This window comes from Mandrillus leucophaeus, unplaced genomic scaffold (genome assembly GCF_000951045.1).
Source record: "Mandrillus leucophaeus isolate KB7577 unplaced genomic scaffold, Mleu.le_1.0 Scaffold224, whole genome shotgun sequence".
Classification (NCBI taxonomy): domain Eukaryota; kingdom Metazoa; phylum Chordata; class Mammalia; order Primates; family Cercopithecidae; genus Mandrillus; species Mandrillus leucophaeus.
In genome coordinates this window covers 3,120,420-3,140,452 of record NW_012102299.1, presented here as the reverse complement: position 1 = coordinate 3,140,452, position 20,033 = coordinate 3,120,420, and the positions used below count along the sequence as shown (strand labels likewise).

Sequence of the window (20,033 nt, the reverse complement as noted above, 5' to 3'; positions counted from 1 at the left end):
TTTAAAATATAGTATTTTCAAATTATCTTATAGTTTACAAAATGTTCCTACGTACTATTTTAGTTTCCATTGCAAAGTTTTTAGTTATAATAAAATACAAATTAAAATAGTGTAGTTTTCTCATAGATAAATTTATATCCTCATATATTTTTAGCAAACAGTATTAAATATAAACTTAAAAGGTTTATTTCTTTTATTTGAACTGTAAGCTAATTCCATAATTTGTGCTCTTTGTAAATTAATTTAAGATCAACTAAAATTAAATAACTTACATTTTGTGAAGAAAATCAGTTTCATCAGACAGTTTTGACAATGTTGGAGTCTTGTTCAAGATCATTAACCCATTAAGGAGCACAAATAAAACTCTGATCCCTGTCCTTCAAGTCTGAGCCTGAGTTTTTCCCCAGCATAATGTTGAATATCTATATATTGTCTGAAAGAGGTTTGTTTTTTGAATATTTATTCTTTCACTGACGGAGGATTTTGGGAGTTACATCGTGTAAAAAATATGTATACATGTATATACAACCTCCACCAATATCACACACATTTGTGATATTGGTGGAGGTTGTAGAGGTTTGAAAATTCTTATTATCAAAAATTCCTATTTTGTCTTCACCAATTTTATATCTACTAAAATTAAGATCATGATTACTGAGAAAATATTCAAATGATTATTTTATCTTGACAGACTGTTAATTCAAAATGCAGGCGAGTAGCACTCAATTATTTTTAAATTATTAATATCATTTATGTTATTTGCAACATTTCTATCTGATAACCAAGTTAAATATCATACCAGCTTTTCTTTCTCTCAGCTTAAAAGAGAGGATATAACTGCATTCTATGGCATCTGGAACCTCAGTTCTAACACTTTTTGTTTTGAAAGGGTAGGGAAACGAGCATACTGACTTATGCATGATAGGAAAAAAAGAGAAGTAAGAAAAAAATCCTAAGTAAGGCTGGGCACATTGGCTCATGCCTGCAATTCCAGCATTTTGGGAGGCTGAGGCGGGTGGATCACCTGAAGTCAGGAGTTCAAGAACAGCCTGGCCAACATGGCGAAACCCTGTCTCTAGTAAAAATACAAAACTTCGCCGGACACACTGGCAGGGCCTGTAATCCCAGCTACTCGGGAGACTGAGGCAGGAGAATCACTGGAACCCGGGAGGCAGAGGTTGCAATGAGCCAGGATCGCGCCACTGCACTCCAGCCTGGACAACAAGAGCAAACTCCATCTCGAAGAAAAAAAAAAAAAAAACCTAACTAAACATTTTAAAATATATTACCATATGTCATCAATTTTGCCTCCATTTAACATCTCTGAAATTGGAATTAGTCTTACATTGATAAGCATATCAATTTACTTGGTAGCATTGGTTTTTTTTTTTCTTAAATGTTCTTAAAAATTGAATGTCTGACCATAAGCGACATCCAAAAATCAAGGATTTGGAGGTTCTTTCTTTTCAGCTAGAAATACTTGATTTAAAAAATACGGAAAGTGAAAGAGGGAAATATTTGTGTCACAGCCTAGATGCAATTTTTTGCATAAACTGGCTGATTTGAGAAACTATCAAGTCAGTTTTCTTAGCTAAATCTGCACTATTACCATTACCTACATGTTAAGTGTCTGCACTTTTACCAGAAAATAGCCAGCCTCACCAGTGAACTTTAAAAGCCAGAAGCAACATCAGAGGTCAGTTAGACCATCTCCGTTTTACTTGGTCTTGAGAGGAAAGTGTTTGCCCAACATCACATCATTAAGTAGCAACAGAGGCAGTGAAGAGCCTGAGTGTCACAACCCTTGCCTCAGGTCTTTTTTCCATTACAGCGAGCTGTGCAGACTTTGTGTTAAGCACTGTCCCTTTCAGGCCTTTTCCTACAACAAAAAATTATTGTCACTGTGTCATTTATTATTCCTGAGAGATTATAACTTCATGGAGTGGGGTAAGAATGTACTATGTTTTACAGATTTACTTATGAGCCCAGCTGACTCACGACTTGCCTGTAAGAACACCAGTAGTTCAATGAGGGAAGATTTTAGATGGTGTTGTCGGCAGGCACACATGGTCATTTCATGGTGTCAGAACTAAGGCCCCTTTATAAAATATCCTGCTAAATCTCTTAAATGTATGTGCTCTGTCATGGTGAGAAGAGAAAGTAAAGAAAATGTAGCCACTGAATTCGTTTGTAAATCCTTTAATTAAGTCCTTTATTTTAAATTTTTGTTCAAATGAGACTGGAGTCTATTTTGAGTATTTCCAGTCAAGGTATTAGGGTAAATAATTTAAAATTTCTGGACAATATCAAGATTTACCCATAAACCTAGTACCTTCGTGAATTTCTAATTGTTGGATCAACTATCCATAAGTCAGATGTTAATCATAAACTTGCAGGTTGAAGAGAAATGTCCTTTACACCTGAGTTATTTTTTTCCTTCAACACCAGACTTCACATGCTGATAGTTTAAAAGTCTTATTGATTAACAGGTACATGAGATCCCATACTGGCTCACATTGCTTCCCTTTTTCAGTCTAACCATCTCTAACATTTACACCTCTCATAGCAGTTTGCTCTTTCTTTCATAGATCAGTGATTTTCAATCTCTTTTTTTCTGCCCCAGCCCACTTGAGAGATTTTTTTCACAATGACAATGGCTCATTGTGACACTGATTCCTACTAATAAAAACATCTTCCTTCATCTCAACAGGCTTCTCATTAAACTCTGGTTTAAATATAATTAAACCAGTTTTTCTTTATTGCTGGAATTTCAGAACCTTTCATGTGAATTGGAACTCTTAACACCTCTTTAAAAATGTACAATATATCCCAAATGTAAATGACAAAATTTTATACCTCCTGACAAAACTTTATACTTCACCGCCTTATTCCATATACCATCGTTCTAGCCAGTTTGAAAGATCCTTTCAAGGTGTAATCAATTCTTACATTTGGGAAGTCCTTAAAATAAAGCATAAGATGTTATACAATATGTTTGTTTATTCAGCAGAATTACTTGAAACATCAAAACACGTACTAGTCCAGTTGTCTAAAAAACCAAGGAAGTACACAGATAATCTTCTTATAAGGCAGATTCTATGGCTGCTGTTTCTTTTGAAACTCCACACTATCCAGAGAAATATTACTCAAAAATTACTTTTAAAAAATGATGTGCTAAAAAAATGCAAACACCTTTCCTTTGGTGTATTCATGCAGTCAATGAACATCCTTCCATTGAACCTTCTGTGATCTAGAGTATACATGGTGCCTAAGAGATTTTAAATCATGGGCTATATTTATCCACTATCAACAAAATAGGAAAATGGGGCTGAACTTAGACTTTTCCTTTCCTCCCTATAATTTCCTCCGTTTCTAATTTTGGAGCAGTCAAGTTTCAACTAGTTAATCAAATGTCTTTTGTGTGGCAGGTGCCAAGGTGTTTGTTTTCATTAGTGTACCAAATGCCATATTTAGGAACTTGGCCTTTTGGTTAACTGGCTACAAGCATGGCTTTAAACCATTAAATGTGTGTATTTAAACTCAGCATTTATTTTTACATCTCCTTATCCAAATAATCAGGATGTGGTTATCTGTAAGATGATACATCATGATTTTTTCCTATGTACACCCAAGCACAAAAATATATACCTCAGACATAATCATCAATATTATAAACACTAATCATCCTGTGCCATTTATAAGATTACAGAGATGAGGAGAAACCTGGTAAGTGAAATGTACATAAAAATAGTTAAAGGAAATCCACATGGAAAGACATATAAAAATTGGGCAATTTTCACATTTGAAACCTATTTTTATGATAAAAAGCAAGAAAGGAAAACATAAACAACTGTAGTTTGTCTTTGATTAAATGGGACAACAATTTCTTTAAAAAAGATATATCAGGGCAGGCATGGTGGCTCACGCCTATAATCCCAGCACTTTGGGAGGCTGAGGCAGGTGGACCACATGAGGTCAGGAGTTTGAGAACAGCCTGGCTATCGTGGTGAAACTTTGTCTCTACTAAAATACAAAAAATTAGCTGGGTGTGGTGGTGGGCGCCTGTAATCCCAGCTACTCAGGAGGCTGAGGCAGGAGAATCACTTGAACCTGGGAGGCAGAGGTTTCAGTGAGCTGAGATTGCGCCATTGCACTCCAGCCTGAGCAATAGAGTGAAACTCCATCACAAAAAAATAAATAAATAAGATATATCAGAGATATGAAATCATTTAAAAAATACAGTTATGTTCTTAGTATATCCTCCTTTATGTAAAGTGAAAGAGACATCAGCAAAATCAGGAGAAGAAGAATACAATTAAGTAGCTGGCTTCCTAAAGTAATCACTAATGCAGGTTTGGGTTGATATTTTCATCAGATAACTATTGCATTCTTATTGGTTATTTTCCCAGTTTAGAGACATAGTTTACTGGGTTTTTTTTTTTTTTATGCTTATGGAAAATCTCAGTTCAGATATCAAGTTAGTGAAGAGAATACAGAGAAAATTTACTGCTCCCTTCTAGAAAAAATAGAATACAGAGAAGTTGCTAGTAACTAGCATTATGAGACAAGATTCTGAAGTAGACTAATTGGTGTCAAAATGAACACTTATTTCAGACATTACATGAAAATCAAAATGATATTTGATAAATAAATGTTGTAGACAGTGCTAAAATACTGTATCTCCATTTTTTTCTTAGCCAACATAGTTAATCCAGATACTATTCTGTTTAAGTAAAACATTTGTTCACATACCAGCATGTAACATTTATTATTAAAATCTATGCTGTTTAATAGTGACAAGTTGTTTTTTGTTGTTGTTTTCTTAGGAATGTGGGCAAAAGTTTTATTATTTTTTCCATTTCTTGCATTTGAAATACTCTTTGATGACATCCTAGGCCTAAAATTCTTTGCCATAGACCTTAACTGCTACACAACTGCAATCAACCACTTGTCAGGGGCTTCCCTCTCTGTAAGTTTTACAGAGGCTAACTGTATTAGTCCATTCTCACACTGCTATAAAGAAATACCTGAGAATGGGTAATTAAAAAGAAAAGAGGTTTAATTGGCTCACAGTTATGCAGGCCGTACAGGAAGCATGGCTGGGGAGGCCTCATGAAACTTAAAATTGTGATGGAAAGCAAAGGGGAAGCAGGCACGTCTTCACATGGCCAGAAGAGGAGGAAAAAGAGAGGAGAGGTGCTATAAACTTTTAAACAACCGGATCTCACAATAGCTCACTATCAGGAGAGAACAGCACCAAAGGGAAAATCTGTCCCCATTATCCAGTCGTCTCCCTCCAGGCCCCATCTCCAGCACTGGAGGCAACTCATGGCAGTGGGTTAGCAGTGGCACGCACTCAAGCCTCTGCCTCTGCACAAACTCACTGGGGGCAAGGAAAGAGCCACAGTAACAAATTCTTCAAGAAAATGTCAAAAACAATCTTGGTACACACCCAAACAAATGTAGTTATTAAGGAAATTTTTATTGATGCCTCATATTCTTTCACATAGAGATTATAAATAGTAAATGAGACGGAAGGGGTATGCATGAATGGATTCAATCCTCTCAAAGCTCTTTGGAGATGGGAATTCCTTCTCATTTCACAAAGGAGTATAATGAAGCTTGAGTAGGGTAAATGATACATATTCAAGGTTATACTGATACTAAAGCAAAAACATGACTCAAATCCAATCTTACAGATTCCATTCTAGCACCTGCTTTCTCTTGACCCCCAGCAGGTTTCCCAAATTATTTTTTTTTTAAGAAAATAGAGTTTCTTGAGACTTCTTATTCACAAAGGATGAAGTTGGAAGGCTTTCCCACTGTCATGTACTAAGCAGCAAAGCTTGGGTTCATGCCTACTTTGTTCTAGCTCATACTCCACGATCCTCCCTCAGTAGAGCAAGGCCCCATTTTACCTACAGTTTTGTAACTGCCAGTAGTCAAACTAGCAGCAGGTCAGCCTGATGTAGGCCATAGATGAGCTTTAGTTGGCTGGATAGTGGCTTTTTAATCTAAAAAGTCAGACATATATAAATAAAGCATCTTTGTACTCTCTACCCAGAAGTAACACGTGTTAAGATTTTTACATATTTGCTTTAAATTACATATAGATTAAAAACTGATTCCCGTATGTTTTTTCTATCATTGTACTCACTTTTTCATCTCTGCAGAGGTAATCATAATCATGAATCAAGTTCCATTGGTTTATATTTTATATGTATATATTCCAAAATATATGGTATTGCTTTGGGCATTTACAATTTCAGTAAATGGTATAATGTCATGTATTGTTTTATACTTTCCATTTCTCCACAAAACCGTTTTGTGAAATCCATGCATACAGACAAACATACATTTAAGTTATTTGTTTTAACAGTAAATATGTATTTAAGTCATTTACTTCAAGTCAGTAGTTGGAATAAATCTCAATTAATAAATCTATTTTCTCTTGAATGGGGCACTGGGTTGATTCCAATTTTTGACTACTATAAACAATGAGGCTATGAACTTTCAGATACATGTCTCCATATAAACACTGACAGCTTCTCAGGAATACACACATACCTAGAAGTGAAATAAATGTGTCCTAGGTAAGAGATAAGCATTTTCAACCTTTTCATAGTGTCCAATTTTCTCCAAATGATTGGATTCATTTTCAACTCCACCAGAATTTTTTGTGATATTGTTTCCTAAAACCATTCTAACGTTGCAAGGTTGATCAATTTCTTGCCAATCTAATGTGTGTAAATGGCATTTTGCTTCTATTTTTATTTGAATTAAAGAGATTGTATGTATTGTGGAAGGTTTTGTTCATTCACTTCTCCTCTTTTCTATGAAGTGTGTATTCATAACTTTGCCCCATTTTTATTTAGTTGTGTGTCTATCTTTAAAGTTACATTTAAAGGGTTTATTTACATTTTCCAAATGCTAATCTTTCTTTTATGTATATATTGAAAATACCTTCCATTAAGTAATTTGCTTTTCAATTTTTTATTGTATCTTTATGTAATTTTTCAATTTTGATATAATAACATCTGATAGTTTTTTAATAACATTTTTGAATCTTGCTTATGAAATTCTGGCATAACACAAGGACATAAAGAAATTCTCTTAATTTATGGTGGGGGTTTTGAAATTTTGAACTTAAATCTTTTTAGACACTATAGTCTCTCTGGTTCACCACAGACCCAATCAGTACTTATTCTCTAATGCCTTACCACTGTTACAAATTTCTCCTCAGGTACATATATAATGTCTCAATCTCTAGATTTTAGAGTAAAAAAATAAAGTTACATTAGCTGTATTTCTCAGATTGTGGGAAATCTGAGAAATTGTGGTTAGTTTGAATTAAATTATTGTTATAGCTGTACAACCCTAATCCAGGGTCTCCATAGAAAAGAAACCTTGACAGAATTCGTTCTGGGGGATGGACAGCTTCTATTACATATTATTTACGTTTTGTAGAGATGCACTCCAATGGACCAAAGCTGAATAATTTGGCTTACCATTTGCCTCTAACAGTCCTTTTAGGATCTTTTGTTTTTTATCTTTACATTCCAAATGAATCAGTGCTAACTATGACACATTTAACCCTCAGATGCTGGACTGGAGATTGGCAAGTGCACATTTCATCCTGGCTGTGACACTGACACTGTGGAACTCAGGAAAAGTCCTCTCAGTAGATGTAACAACAACAGAGGTAATGGAAACTGACTTAGAGAAATAAATATATATGTTTGACATGTCTTATAAATGATGTTTATATATAAAAGAATATATATAAATATATTTCATATACATAAATATAACTTATATATTTATATATCATGTATTCTATATTTTATATAGAATATATATTTATAAATATAATGTATATATTTATATATTGCATGTATATTCTTTTGTAAGCATGTCATTTCCACTAGAGTAAGAAGGAGGTGCAGCTACCAACAAGAAAATGTACACAAAATAAAATGGTGAAATAACACAAAATCAAGAAAATAAGTATTTCTTATTGTCTTCTTTTTATTGCCAACATGACATTCAAGGTTGTGAACTTGAAATGAAAAGAGCAGTAATCATGATCTTCTCCTCACAGAGGAGTCAGAGCAAGCCAGTTATCTAAATGTGAAAAGAACCTTAAGAACAAAGACTTGTATTCCTTGAACAAAAAAAGCTTTAAGAGAAAATCCATTATTACAGCCATATTTAATTAAATCAGTTATGTCAGAATGAAGGGCTTTTATATAAAATTTGAAGTTGTTTGCATGCCAAAATTTGAGTAGTTTTGTTCAAACTTTTAATTACAGTACAAATGTTTTTGTAGTGCTATGACTAAAGTACAAAGAAAAAGAAATGTGGGGGCATCACAAGGAGAAAAATTAGTTTATTTGATCTTATTAGAAACATATATACATGTTTCTTAAATAGCATCAAGTGAGAGTCTCAAATGCATTATATTGAAGGACAAGTTTTGTAAAAGTTTTGTTTTTTTTAAGATTAAAGATATTTCTTAGAAAAACGATTGTTGAGTGTGTGTTAGTTGGAAAAATAAAAGCATGTTTTTGGAGGATGCTTTGAAAGATAAAAAACCTTTGCCCTTTGAAGGTTTATCTCCTTCTTTAGGGTTTATTTTGGGTTATTTCTGCATCCTTCCCATCTCCAGTTTCTATGTTGTCAGGATTATACAGGGAAGTGATAGAAGCTAAGATCTCAGTAGTTTGAAACCATATTGTGGGCTTTGTGCTGTAAGTAATAAAGAACTATGAGAGATTTGTAATTTTCTTTTTATATGACAAAAGTAGTATTGGGGATAACTAACTTTATAACAGTATTACGGGTGAAATAGAGAAGAGAGAGAGAGCAAATTGTAAGGTGATTAAGGGCGTACACTAAGCAGTAAGGAGGCCTTCATTTAAAGTCACCACTTGGATGACCTGAGGTCAAGAGTTAGAGAAAAGCCTGGCCAACATGGTGAAACCCTCTCTCTACTAAAAATTCAAAAATTAGCTGGGCGTCATGGTGGACACCTGCAGTCCCCGCTACTTGAGGGGCTGAGGCAGGAGAATCACTTGAACCTGGGAGGCAGATGTTGCAGTGAGCCAAGATTGTGCCAGCCTGTTAACAGAGCAAGACTCCATCTCAAAAACAAAAACAAAACAAAAACAACAACAAAAAAAAACACTACTGATGGGAATCAAAAATAGCAGCCAGAAGATAGATTGTCCTGCAAGAACTGACCAGACTTAGGGCACATATGACTGGATAAGGAAACAGGAGGCTCAATAGCTTTCAGTTTACACGCCAGGCTACAGGTATTTTAAAAGAGACTTGAGTCAATGATTAAAGGGCTTGAAAATGCTACTCTTTTGTTCTACTGGAGAAAGTGAAGAGAACGGAAAAATGTATTAGTCCATTTTCATACTGCTATAAAGAACTACTCAGTCAGGTGTGGTGGCTCATGGCTGTAATCCTAGCACTTAGGGAGGCTAAGGTGGGTGGATCACTTGAGGTCAGGAGTTCAAGATAAGCCTGTCCAACATGGTGAAACTCCATCTCTACCAAAAATGCAAAAATTAGTTGGGCATGGTAGTGACCACCCATAATCCCAGCTACTCAGGAGGCTGAGGCAGGAGAATCGCTTGAACCTGGGAGGCAGAGGTTGCAGTGAGCCAAGATCAAGTCACGGTACTGTAGTCTGGGAAACAGAATGAGACTTTGTCTCAAAACAACAACAACAACAAACTGCCCAAGACCGGGTAATTTATAAAGGAAAGAGGTTTAACTGACTTATAGTTCTGCATGGCTTGGGAGGCCTTGGGAAACTTACAATCATGGCAGAAGGTGAAGGGAAAGCAAAGCATATTCTTCACAAGGTGGCAGGAAGGAGACTGAATCACCAAACATTTATAAAACCACCAGATCTTGTGAGAACTCACTATCATGAGAACAGCATGGGAGAAATCATCCCCATGATTTAATTACCTCCACCTGGTCTCTCCTTTGGCATGTGGGGATTATGGGGATTACAATCCAAGGTGAGATTTTCAATCAGGTCACAGCCAAACCATACCATTTTGCCACTTGCCCCTCCCAAATCTCAGATCCTCACATTTCAAAACACAATGATGCCTTCCCAACAGCCCTCCAAAGTCTTAACTTATTCCATCATTAACCCAAAAGTCAAGTCCAAAGTTTCATCTGAGACAAGGCAAGTCCTTTCCACCTATCAGCCTGTAAAATCAATAGCAAGTTTGTTACTTCCTAGATACAATGGGGGTACAGGCATTGGGCAAATGAACTCACTCCAAATGGGAGAAATTTCCCAAAACAAAGGGGGCACAGACCCCATGCAAATTAGAAATCCTATAGGGCAGTTATTAAACCTTTGGAGATCATTCCAAAACCATTTCCTTTGACTCCATGTCTCACATCCAAGTCATGCTGATGCAAGAGCTAGGTTCCCATGGTCTTGGACAGCTCTGCCCCTGAGGCTTTGCAGGGTACAGCCCCACCCTCAGCAGCTTTCATGGGCTGGCATTGAGTGTCTATGGCTTTTCTAGATGCACAGTGCAAGCTCTTGGTGGATCTATCCAATCTGGGGCCTGGAGTACTGTGGCCCACTTCTCACAACTATACTAGCCAGTACCACAGTGGGGATTCTGTATCAGGGCTCCAACCCCACATTTCTCTTCTGCACTGCGCTAGCAGAGGTCCTCCATGAGGGCTCCACCCCTTTAGCAAATTTCTGCCTAGACATCCAGGTATTTCCATACATCCTCTGAAATCAAGGCAGAGGTTCCCCAAACTCAATTATTTACTTCAGTGTACCAGCAGGCCCGAAAACATGTGTAAACCACCAAGGCTTGGGGCTTGAACCCTCTGAAAGAACGACCTGCCTGTATGTTGGCCGCCCTTAGCCACAGATGGGATGCAAGGCACCAAGTCCCAAGTTGCATAAAGAAGCAAGGCCCAGGGCCTGGCCTATTAAACCATTTTTCCCTCCTAGGCCTCTGGGCCTGTGATGGGAGGGGCTGCTGTGAAGCCATCTGACATGCCATGGAGACATTATTCCCATTGTCTTGGCGATTAGCATTTGACTCCTAGTTACTCAAGCAAATTTCTGCTGCTGGATTAAATTTCTCCTCTGAAAATGGGTTTTTCATTTCTATTGCATCATCAGGTTGCAAATTTTCCAAACTTTTTGCTCTGCTTCCCTTTTAAACATAACTTCTAATTTCAAACCATCTCTTTGTGATTAGATAAAACTGAATGCTTTTAAGAGCACCAGCTCATATTTTGAATGCTTTGCTGCTTAGAAATATCTTCTGCCAGATACCCTAAACCATCTCTCTCAAGTTCAAAGTTCCACAGATCTCTAGGGCCAGGGCAAAATGCCACCAGTCGCTTTGATAAAGCATAGCAAGAGTCACCTTTGCTCCAGTTCCCAACACGTTCCTCATCTCCATCTAAGACCACCTCAGCCTGGACTTCATTGTCCATAAAACTATCAGCATTTTGGTCAAAACTATTCAACAAGTCTCTAGGAAGTTTCAAACTTTCCCACATCTTCCTGTCTTCTTCTGAGCCCTCCAAACTGTTCCAACCTCTGCCTATTTCCCATTTCCAAAGTTGCTTCCACATTTTTGGGTATCTTTATAGCAGCACCCCACTCTGTGTGGTAACAATTTTCTGTGTTAGTCCTTTTTCATACTGCTGTAAAGAACTGCCCAAGAGTGTGTTATTTATAAAGGAGAGAGGTTTAATTGACTTACGGTTCTGCATGGCCGGGGAAGCCTCAGGTAACACAATCATGGTGGAAAGTGAAGGGGAAGCAAGGCACCTTCTTCACAAGGCAGCGGAAAGAATGAATGCAGGAGGAACTACCAAACACATAAAACCAGCAGCTCTCATGAGAACTCACTCACTATCACAAGAACCTCATGAGAGAAGCTGCCTCCATAATTCAATTACCTCCCCCTGATCTCTCTTTTCACATTTGGAGATTATGAGGATTACAATTCAAGATGATATTTTGGATGGGAACACAGTCAAACCATGTCAAAAGACAATAGAAAGAATAATTTTAGAAGAAAAACAGAAAGTGAAGAAAAATCAAAACCAAGGTCAATAGTCTGGCACATGGAAGAATCACTAGAAGTGGGAAGAGATTCCCCAGAGCTAAAAATTTTCCCACATGGGAATATTCTCACGATTTCAGAAAAAAAGCAGTATTTGTGGGACTACAGAATGACTCAAGATTGTTAGTAGGAGCATTTAAGAAATGCTGTCATTGGACCTCAGAGAGGAAAAGACAGACCTCACAAACTGAACAGCTATAGATTTATGACTTGGATGAAGTGCAAAGTGGCAATAGGTGTAAGAAACAAACAAGAAATTTTACAGGGCACACAAAGTTATTGGGATATCTCAGACACATTGCAGACACAAATACTTGTTGATAAATCACAGGGATAGAGAAGGTGAGATGCTTAGACACAGAGACTAAATTTTTATTTTTGTATCTTTCATGTCCAATGCAGAACCTAGTACATAGTGGATTAGTAATGGCTTGAGTTAGTAAATAATGAATGAATGGTAAAAAGAAAATAGCATGAGATTTGGTTTGGAATTCATTTAATAAATATTCATCAGAAATTTGCTGAATACTATGAGCAAAATATGAGATGAAGCATGAAATAAATCAAATGAAAGACTAATTAGACAAACTCATTGATTCAAGATTCACCTTAATAACAAATACAAATGTATTGTAACCAACCTGGCACAAGGCAAAAAATAGTAAGTGCAATGATGAAAGAGGTATATAGCAAAGCACTATGAGAATGATAAGGAAGGATGAAGTTGTTGCTGGAAAAGAATCTGAAAAAATGATCGGTAAATATACTAGATGTTAAAGGCATTCCAGGAGTTTTTCTTTTCTTTTCTTGTCTTGTTTTTTCCCTTGGTTATACCCCTCTTCTATGTGTTTCAGTCCCCAAAGATCTAGCACTCTCTACGGAAAATAACTTCATAAGAAATTGTAAGTCCAGGCACGGTGGCCCATGCTGTAATCCCAGCACTTTGGGAGGCTGAGGCCGGTGGATCACCTGAGGTCAGGAGTTCGAAACCAGCCTGGCCAACGTGGTGAAACCCCGCCTCTACTAAAAATACAAAAAATTGGCCAGGCATGGTGGTGGGCACCTGTACTCCCAGCTCTCTGGGAACTGAATAGGAGAATCACTTGAACCCGGGAGGTGGACGTTGCAGTGAGCCAAGATCACGCCATTGTACCCCAACCTTGGCAACAAGTGCAAAACTTTGTCTGTAAAAAAAGTATAAAATGTTACATGATGAGAATGTCAGCTAATGGTAGCAAAAGCCAAATGCATATGTACATACTTGAAGTCTCTTTGTCTAAATTAATGGAATCACCTTTCCTTGCCTTATAGGCCTTTGATTCTGGAGTCATAGATGTGCAGTCAACACCCACAGTCAGGGAAGAGAAATCAGCCACTGATCTGACAGCAAAGCTCTTGCTTCTTGATGAATTGGTGTCCCTAGAAAATGACGTGATTGAGACAAAGAAGAAAAGGAGTTTCTCTGGCTTTGGGTCTCCCCTTGACAGACTCTCAGCTGGCTCTGTAGATCACAAAGGTAAACAGAGGTAAGTGAACTCTTAGAAAAGCAAAGTTTTTATTTTCTAATTATTTTATTCTGGATTCTAAAACAGACAATTCCACATGAAAAATACAGTGAAAATTTTGTATAGAAACAGATTTGCCAGCATGTTAGCTAATCTATAGGTTTAATAATATAATTTTCGAAATAACTGTTTAGGGAGCAAAATGACTGCTACAGTGTGCATTAGTATTTTTGTCATAATGTTTCCTAAGTAAGATTCTGTCTTATGCAGATATAAAACAGTCATTATAAGACATTACTGCATTTGGGAGGTGACGCAAAGTGTATGCTCAGTGGTATAAATGTTCTGGTGAATTGAGTTTTCCATTTACTAGAGGTAATTGGAATATCCTTTGGTTTTTACCGTTGATACAAACCTTTCCAAATTGTGTGAATGAATCTGAGTGAAAAGCTCTCAGAACTCGGAGTCAGAACACATATGTTTCTGTCAAATTTCTGTTTCTTTCCATGTGACTTGTAAAGTATCTTATCCTCTCTGATCCTCAGCTTATTTATCCACAAAGTGAGAACAATTACTTGGTTCCATAAAATTCAAATAAGATGATCAAATGTAAGTGCTTCATAGAATGCTAATTATTATAATAGATTTAGAGTAGTGAAATATCCCTTTAGGTCAGTAATTTAAAGTCATCGTTTCAAACTTAGTTCATTTTCTTCAATATCTGTTCTTCATACTGTACATTTCATATTAGAAGTGGCACAAAAGACCACCTAAGTACCATAGACAGACACCTGGGAAATTGACCCAAGATTCCTTTTGTTCACTCTGAACATTTCTCACTAAACTCTGTAAATACCGTTTGCCTTATATATTAAAAAAGGAAATTATGTTTATCACACCACTATTCACAATAGCAAAGCCATGGAATCACCTAAGTGTCCAACAGTGGTGGACTGGATAAAGAAAATATGGAATGTAGACACCATGGAATACTATATAGTCGTAAAAAAGAAAAGAATAAAATTATGTTCTTTGCAGCTACATGGATGCAGCTGGATGCCATTATTCTAACTGAATTAATACAGAAACAGGAAATCAGACACTAGATGTTCTCACTCATAAGTGGAAGCTAAACAGTGGGTATCCATGGGCATAAAGATGAAAACAGTAGACCCTGGGAGCTCTAAAAGGTGGAAGGGAAGAGGGAGGAGTTGATAAACTACCTACTGAGTATTATGTTCACTATTTGGTTGATGGGTTCACTAAAAACTCAAACCCCAGGATCGTCCAATATACCCATGTGGCAAACCTACACATGTATACCCTGAATCTAAAATAAAATATTTTTTAACAATACTTTGTAAAAGATAAAATTTATTTCAAATAAATAAATAAGAAAATTTTAGGAGCTTCAGTAGTGCAACTGATTAGTGTGCAGTACTTACAAAACAGGAAGCATTAGACGTACCTCATATATGAATATCTACACAAAAGTCATAGATAAAATGTTAGCAAATAGAATCCAACAGCACTTTTTAAAATATAATACATTTTGACCAAGAGGGGCTTATTCCAGGAAAGTAAATATGAGTTAATGTTAGTAATTATATAATGTAATCTTTCATATTAATAGAACAATAGATAAAAATCATATGATTATATCAATAGATGACAGAAGAGGTATTTGACAAAATCTAATATTTATTAATGTCTAAGGAAGTGCAATGGAATAAGAACTGAGAAACACTTTTTAAACATGATGTATATGTATGTGTGTGTTTGTATTTTAGCCCAAAAGCCAACATCTTATTTAATGGTTGAGGCACGTACTGTGTTCTTAAGTCAAAAAACTCAAAAGCAGAAACATGTCAGCTCCACTTAAGTTAAATTACAAACTTAACACAATTCTAATAAAAAGTGCCATCAGTGTTGATGATAAAGTTCATTTAAAAGAATAAAAGCTAGCATAGCCAGAAAAACTCTGCAAAAGAGACAGAAAGAAAGAGCCCTACCAGATATTAGTAAGTAAAAGAATATAGTTTGAATAAGTGACGTTGGGATATGAGGAAAAAGATAAAATTAATTCATTCTCAAACTATACATTATGATAAATTCTAAATGCATCAGAGATTTGATTGAAGAAATAGATGAACCTATATAGGTACTAGAAGAAGACATTGTTGGAAGTTCTACATAGAGAAGGAATAGAGAAGGTATTCTAAATTCAGTTGTAAAATTTGAATAGAAAAAATAAGGAAAAAATTAATTACATATTTTAAAGTTTTCATGACAAAAGATACCATAAAACAAAGTAAAAACACAAAGAATAAACTGGAAAAAATGTTTGTAACTTAAATCAAAGGGTTACTATATTTAATATATAAAGAACCTTGAAAAATAAAGAAGAAAAAGAACAAACTATAGAAAAATTGGGGTAAAAAACAGTAGTCAATTCATGAAAAAAATGTAAATTGCCTTTGGCCGTGTGAAAAGATGCACACCATTCTTGTTATAAGAAAGAAGTGTACTATGATTTTACTGGTATACAATTCCTCACCTGATAGATTGGTAGAAATGGATTTTTGAAAAACCAAAATAATTACTGAGGCTATGAGAAAAAGGCACTCCCACGTGGTGCTGATTGGAGTGCAAAATGGGACCCACATGGAGGGGAATGTTGCAATATCTAGCAGAGTGGATGTGTGCTTACTTTTTGGCCCAGCCTTCCTCCTATTTCTAGATATCTCTCCCAAATATATACTAGTAAAAATGTGTTTAGCAGAAGAAAGCATGCATAAGGCTGTTCATTTTAGAACCATTTATTATAAACTTTTTATTTAAAAAATAAAATTATAAACAAAATACAGAAAAATATTGACACTTGTGATAACAAAGAAATGACTCTTAAGGGCAGTTTGTTGTCCTGGGGGAATAACTCTTTTTCGGAGGAGGCTTACTGGATCCTTTAAGTGAAAAGTGGTGTTGACAGATGGCCATCTGGGCTTTAGGGTTGCCCATTTCTCTTGGATTAGTGATTGTTTTTAGGAATTTTAGAGCATAGACTGAGTCATGAGTGCACGCTGATATTAATCAGAAACATAAATTTATACTAATATGAATGTTTTTTGGACATTTTGAAATCATGCCATATCAGGTGTTATAATATTATTTAACATGTTCAATTTATAACTTTATTTCATTTTTTCCATGCCGTGAATCCCCTTTCTTATTTGCATCAAGAATGATAGAATTTGATTATCAAATAAATACATATTTGCTTTATTTCACAATACAAACTCAACCATCTCAGAATAGCAATACCAAGATTATCACCAGCAATACGATTTCCCAAAATAGTTTGTAGTTAATAATTTTACTGATGCTCAGATTGTCATAGTTTAGCTAATCAGAACGTCCTCAAATTGGCTCTTGAGTTCTTTTGAACTGAAATTAGAAATAATAAGTTTCCTTGCTATCAGGTATGACAAGATATTCAAGCTCACTTCGTACATTTTCTTCCCCAACTCTGCCTGGGGAAACAAAATTATGAGTTTTATAAAGAAATATTGTGCAAAGGAGGATTGTAATATTTAAGGTTCATTTACAATGGGCATTTGGCATCGACAGAACAAGTATTTCTATGTATACATTCAACATTTTGCAGCATATTTGCATTCAAGTTACATTTCCAAATTCTATGCCAAATACAGTCTAACTCACCATCACAAATCCCTCAGATATTACTAAAATCCTGTTTATTTGGTAGGAGTGCAGTATTATCTTATTAGAAAATAATTTTATATTCCTACTAGATAAACTGTATTTTTACTACTTTAATGAAATTCACTGACATTTTCTTCCCAGTTGAATGCATTAAATCTGTTTAAATCTATGACTGAAAAATCTTTAGGAAATGCTGGTTATCAATTCATTGTTTTTGAAAACATATAAATGAAGAGAACATTAAACCTACCTTTCTTATATGACCTTCACCAGTAATAGTAGAGGAGCTGGAATTTTCTCTTTAGAGAATTTTTGCATCTAAAACAATCAAGAAATTGTGGAATTAGTAAATGAGGTAGAAATTTCTCTTTATAAAATTATTTTGGCTAAAAAATGACAGAATTAGAAAATTTCTATTTTGCAAATCCTAATGAAATGATGGGTCTAGACAATTATCATTAACTGCTGTTAGCATCAGAAGAAGAAAACAGCAAGTCATTATATGCCTTTCGATAATAGAACCCAGCACTACCTATAAAATAGTATTGCCAAAAGCAGTCTTGTCTCTAGTTCTATACGTACCAATTTTCAGGAAATGTGAAAGACAGAAGTGAGTTCAGAGACACTACGGGGATGCAAATAGCAAAATCCAGACTGTGGGAAACTGCAGGACAAATAATCGAGTTTCTTCCATAAATAAATTACAGCGTTTGAAGGGATTAAAAAAGAGATAGAAAGGGAAGGGGATTCTAAAGTAGAGGGATTTATTAACCAGTTAAAACGTTTTACGTGTCCTGACTGAAACAATGATCCTTTAAAAAATTAATACACATAACAGACAATTGTGAATGTGAACAGTAATTATTTGGTAATGTTAAATAACTATTATTTACTTTTAAATATGAAATGATACCACAGACCTTAAAAATGAGAGAGATACCTCAGTTAAATAGTTAAATATGAAAGTATCATATTTAAATAGTTAAATATGAAAGATTTTTTAAAAAGTAATGCAGGAGTGGGAGTGGAATGGATGAAGTAAGATTTGCAGTAAACTGATAATTATTGACTTAGAATGATGTGCACATGGGAGTTTGTTATACTATTCTATTTTGTCATATGTCTGAACTATTTTATAGTAAATTCCTTTAAAAACTAAGCAATGAGATAAACAGCAGATTAATAACACAATAAGGTCAAGAAAATGACTCAATATGTCAAAAACATATGAAGAATAGAATAAAACAAATTAATGTATAGTTTAATAAGAACTTTATGGGAACAAATAAGAGAAACATAATTACTATTTAAATAACTTTTGGGCCAAGTGCAGTGGTTCACAGTTGTAATCCCAGAACTTCGAGAGGCCAAGGCAGGTGGATCACTTGAAGTCAGTAGTTCGAGACCAGCCTGCCTAATATGGTGAAACCCCATCTCTACTAAAAATACAAAAAGATTAGCTGGGCATGGTGGTGGGTGCCTGTAATCCCAGCTACTTGGCAGGCTGAGGCACAAGAATCACTCGAGCCCAGGAGGCAGAGGTTGCAGTGAGCCAAGATCGCAGCACTGCACTCCAGCCTGGGCGACAGAGTGAGGACTCAGTCTCAATAAATAAATGAGTACATAAGTAAATAAATAAATAACAGGATATTTTATCAATACTTTTCAAGAAATAGTGAAAACATTTTCAAATTCAGTAATTAAAACAAATTTTGGCGCACATAACTAGTGCCCTTTCTGACAGGTTAAGTGGATTATTCTGCTAAGAGAAAATCTTGTAGGAGATGGCTTAGAGGCGTAAACATTAAGGACACATTCTTGGCTGGGCGCGGTGGCTCACGTCTGTAATGGGAGGTAGAGGCGGGTGGATCACCAGGTCAGGGGACGGAGACCATCCTGGCCAACATGGTGCAACCCCGTCTCTACTAAAATACAAAAAATTAGCTGAGCGCGGTAGTGGGTGCCTGCAGTCCCAGCTACTCGGGAGGCTGAGGCAGGAGAATCGCTTGACCCTGGAAGGCGGAGGTTGCAGTGAGCTGAGATCGGGCCGCTGCGCTCCAGTCTGGCGACAGAGCAAGACTCCGTCTCAAAAATAAAAAATAAAAATAAATAAATAAATAAATAAATAAATAAAATTCTTAAAAGGGCTAAGTAGCACGAGAACTCACTACTAGGTGATAAGAATAAGAAATGGGACAAGACATGAAATTGGGAAGGAGAGTCGGGGGTCACAAAGGAATGCTGCATTCTGCAACCATTCATACTGTTGCCTTCTGGAATGTGCGGTGCAAAACCCACATAACCTTAGTCAATATCCCTGGAGCTAGATTGCAAAGGTTTCATCCAATGCTGTATAAAGCAAGAAACGAATTTAGTAGAATAATTGATGACCCTAGGAAATTAAAAATGAACTATTTCTTTTCTCCTTTTCTCTCCTTTACCTTCACCTCCTACTATTTCGAGAAGTTTGGCAGTGTTAAGGAGCGAGAAGCATTTGCACAGAAGCTCACCCATGGGCTTCGAAAGTTGAGAATTCCTCCTAATGTATACTCTCTAGTCTTTTATATATGAACTATTTCTTTTCTCCTTTTCTCTCCTTTACCTTCACCTCCTACTATTTCGAGAAGTTTGGCAGTGTTAAGGAGCGAGAAGCATTTGCACA

At 35.9% G+C, this 20,033-nt stretch overlaps 1 protein-coding gene across 1 annotated transcript in view; it reads left to right on the top strand.

Moving 5' to 3' along the window:
* The first annotated feature begins 7,600 nt into the window (after window positions 1-7,600).
* Window positions 7,601-20,033, top strand: part of OSTN (osteocrin) — a 31,110-nt gene continuing 18,677 nt past the window's right edge. Inside the window, exons 1-2 of the mRNA XM_011981346.1 lie at window positions 7,601-7,702; window positions 13,455-13,669. Coding sequence (XP_011836736.1) covers window positions 7,601-7,702; window positions 13,455-13,669 — 317 coding nt within the window. The remainder of the gene's footprint in view (window positions 7,703-13,454; window positions 13,670-20,033) is intronic.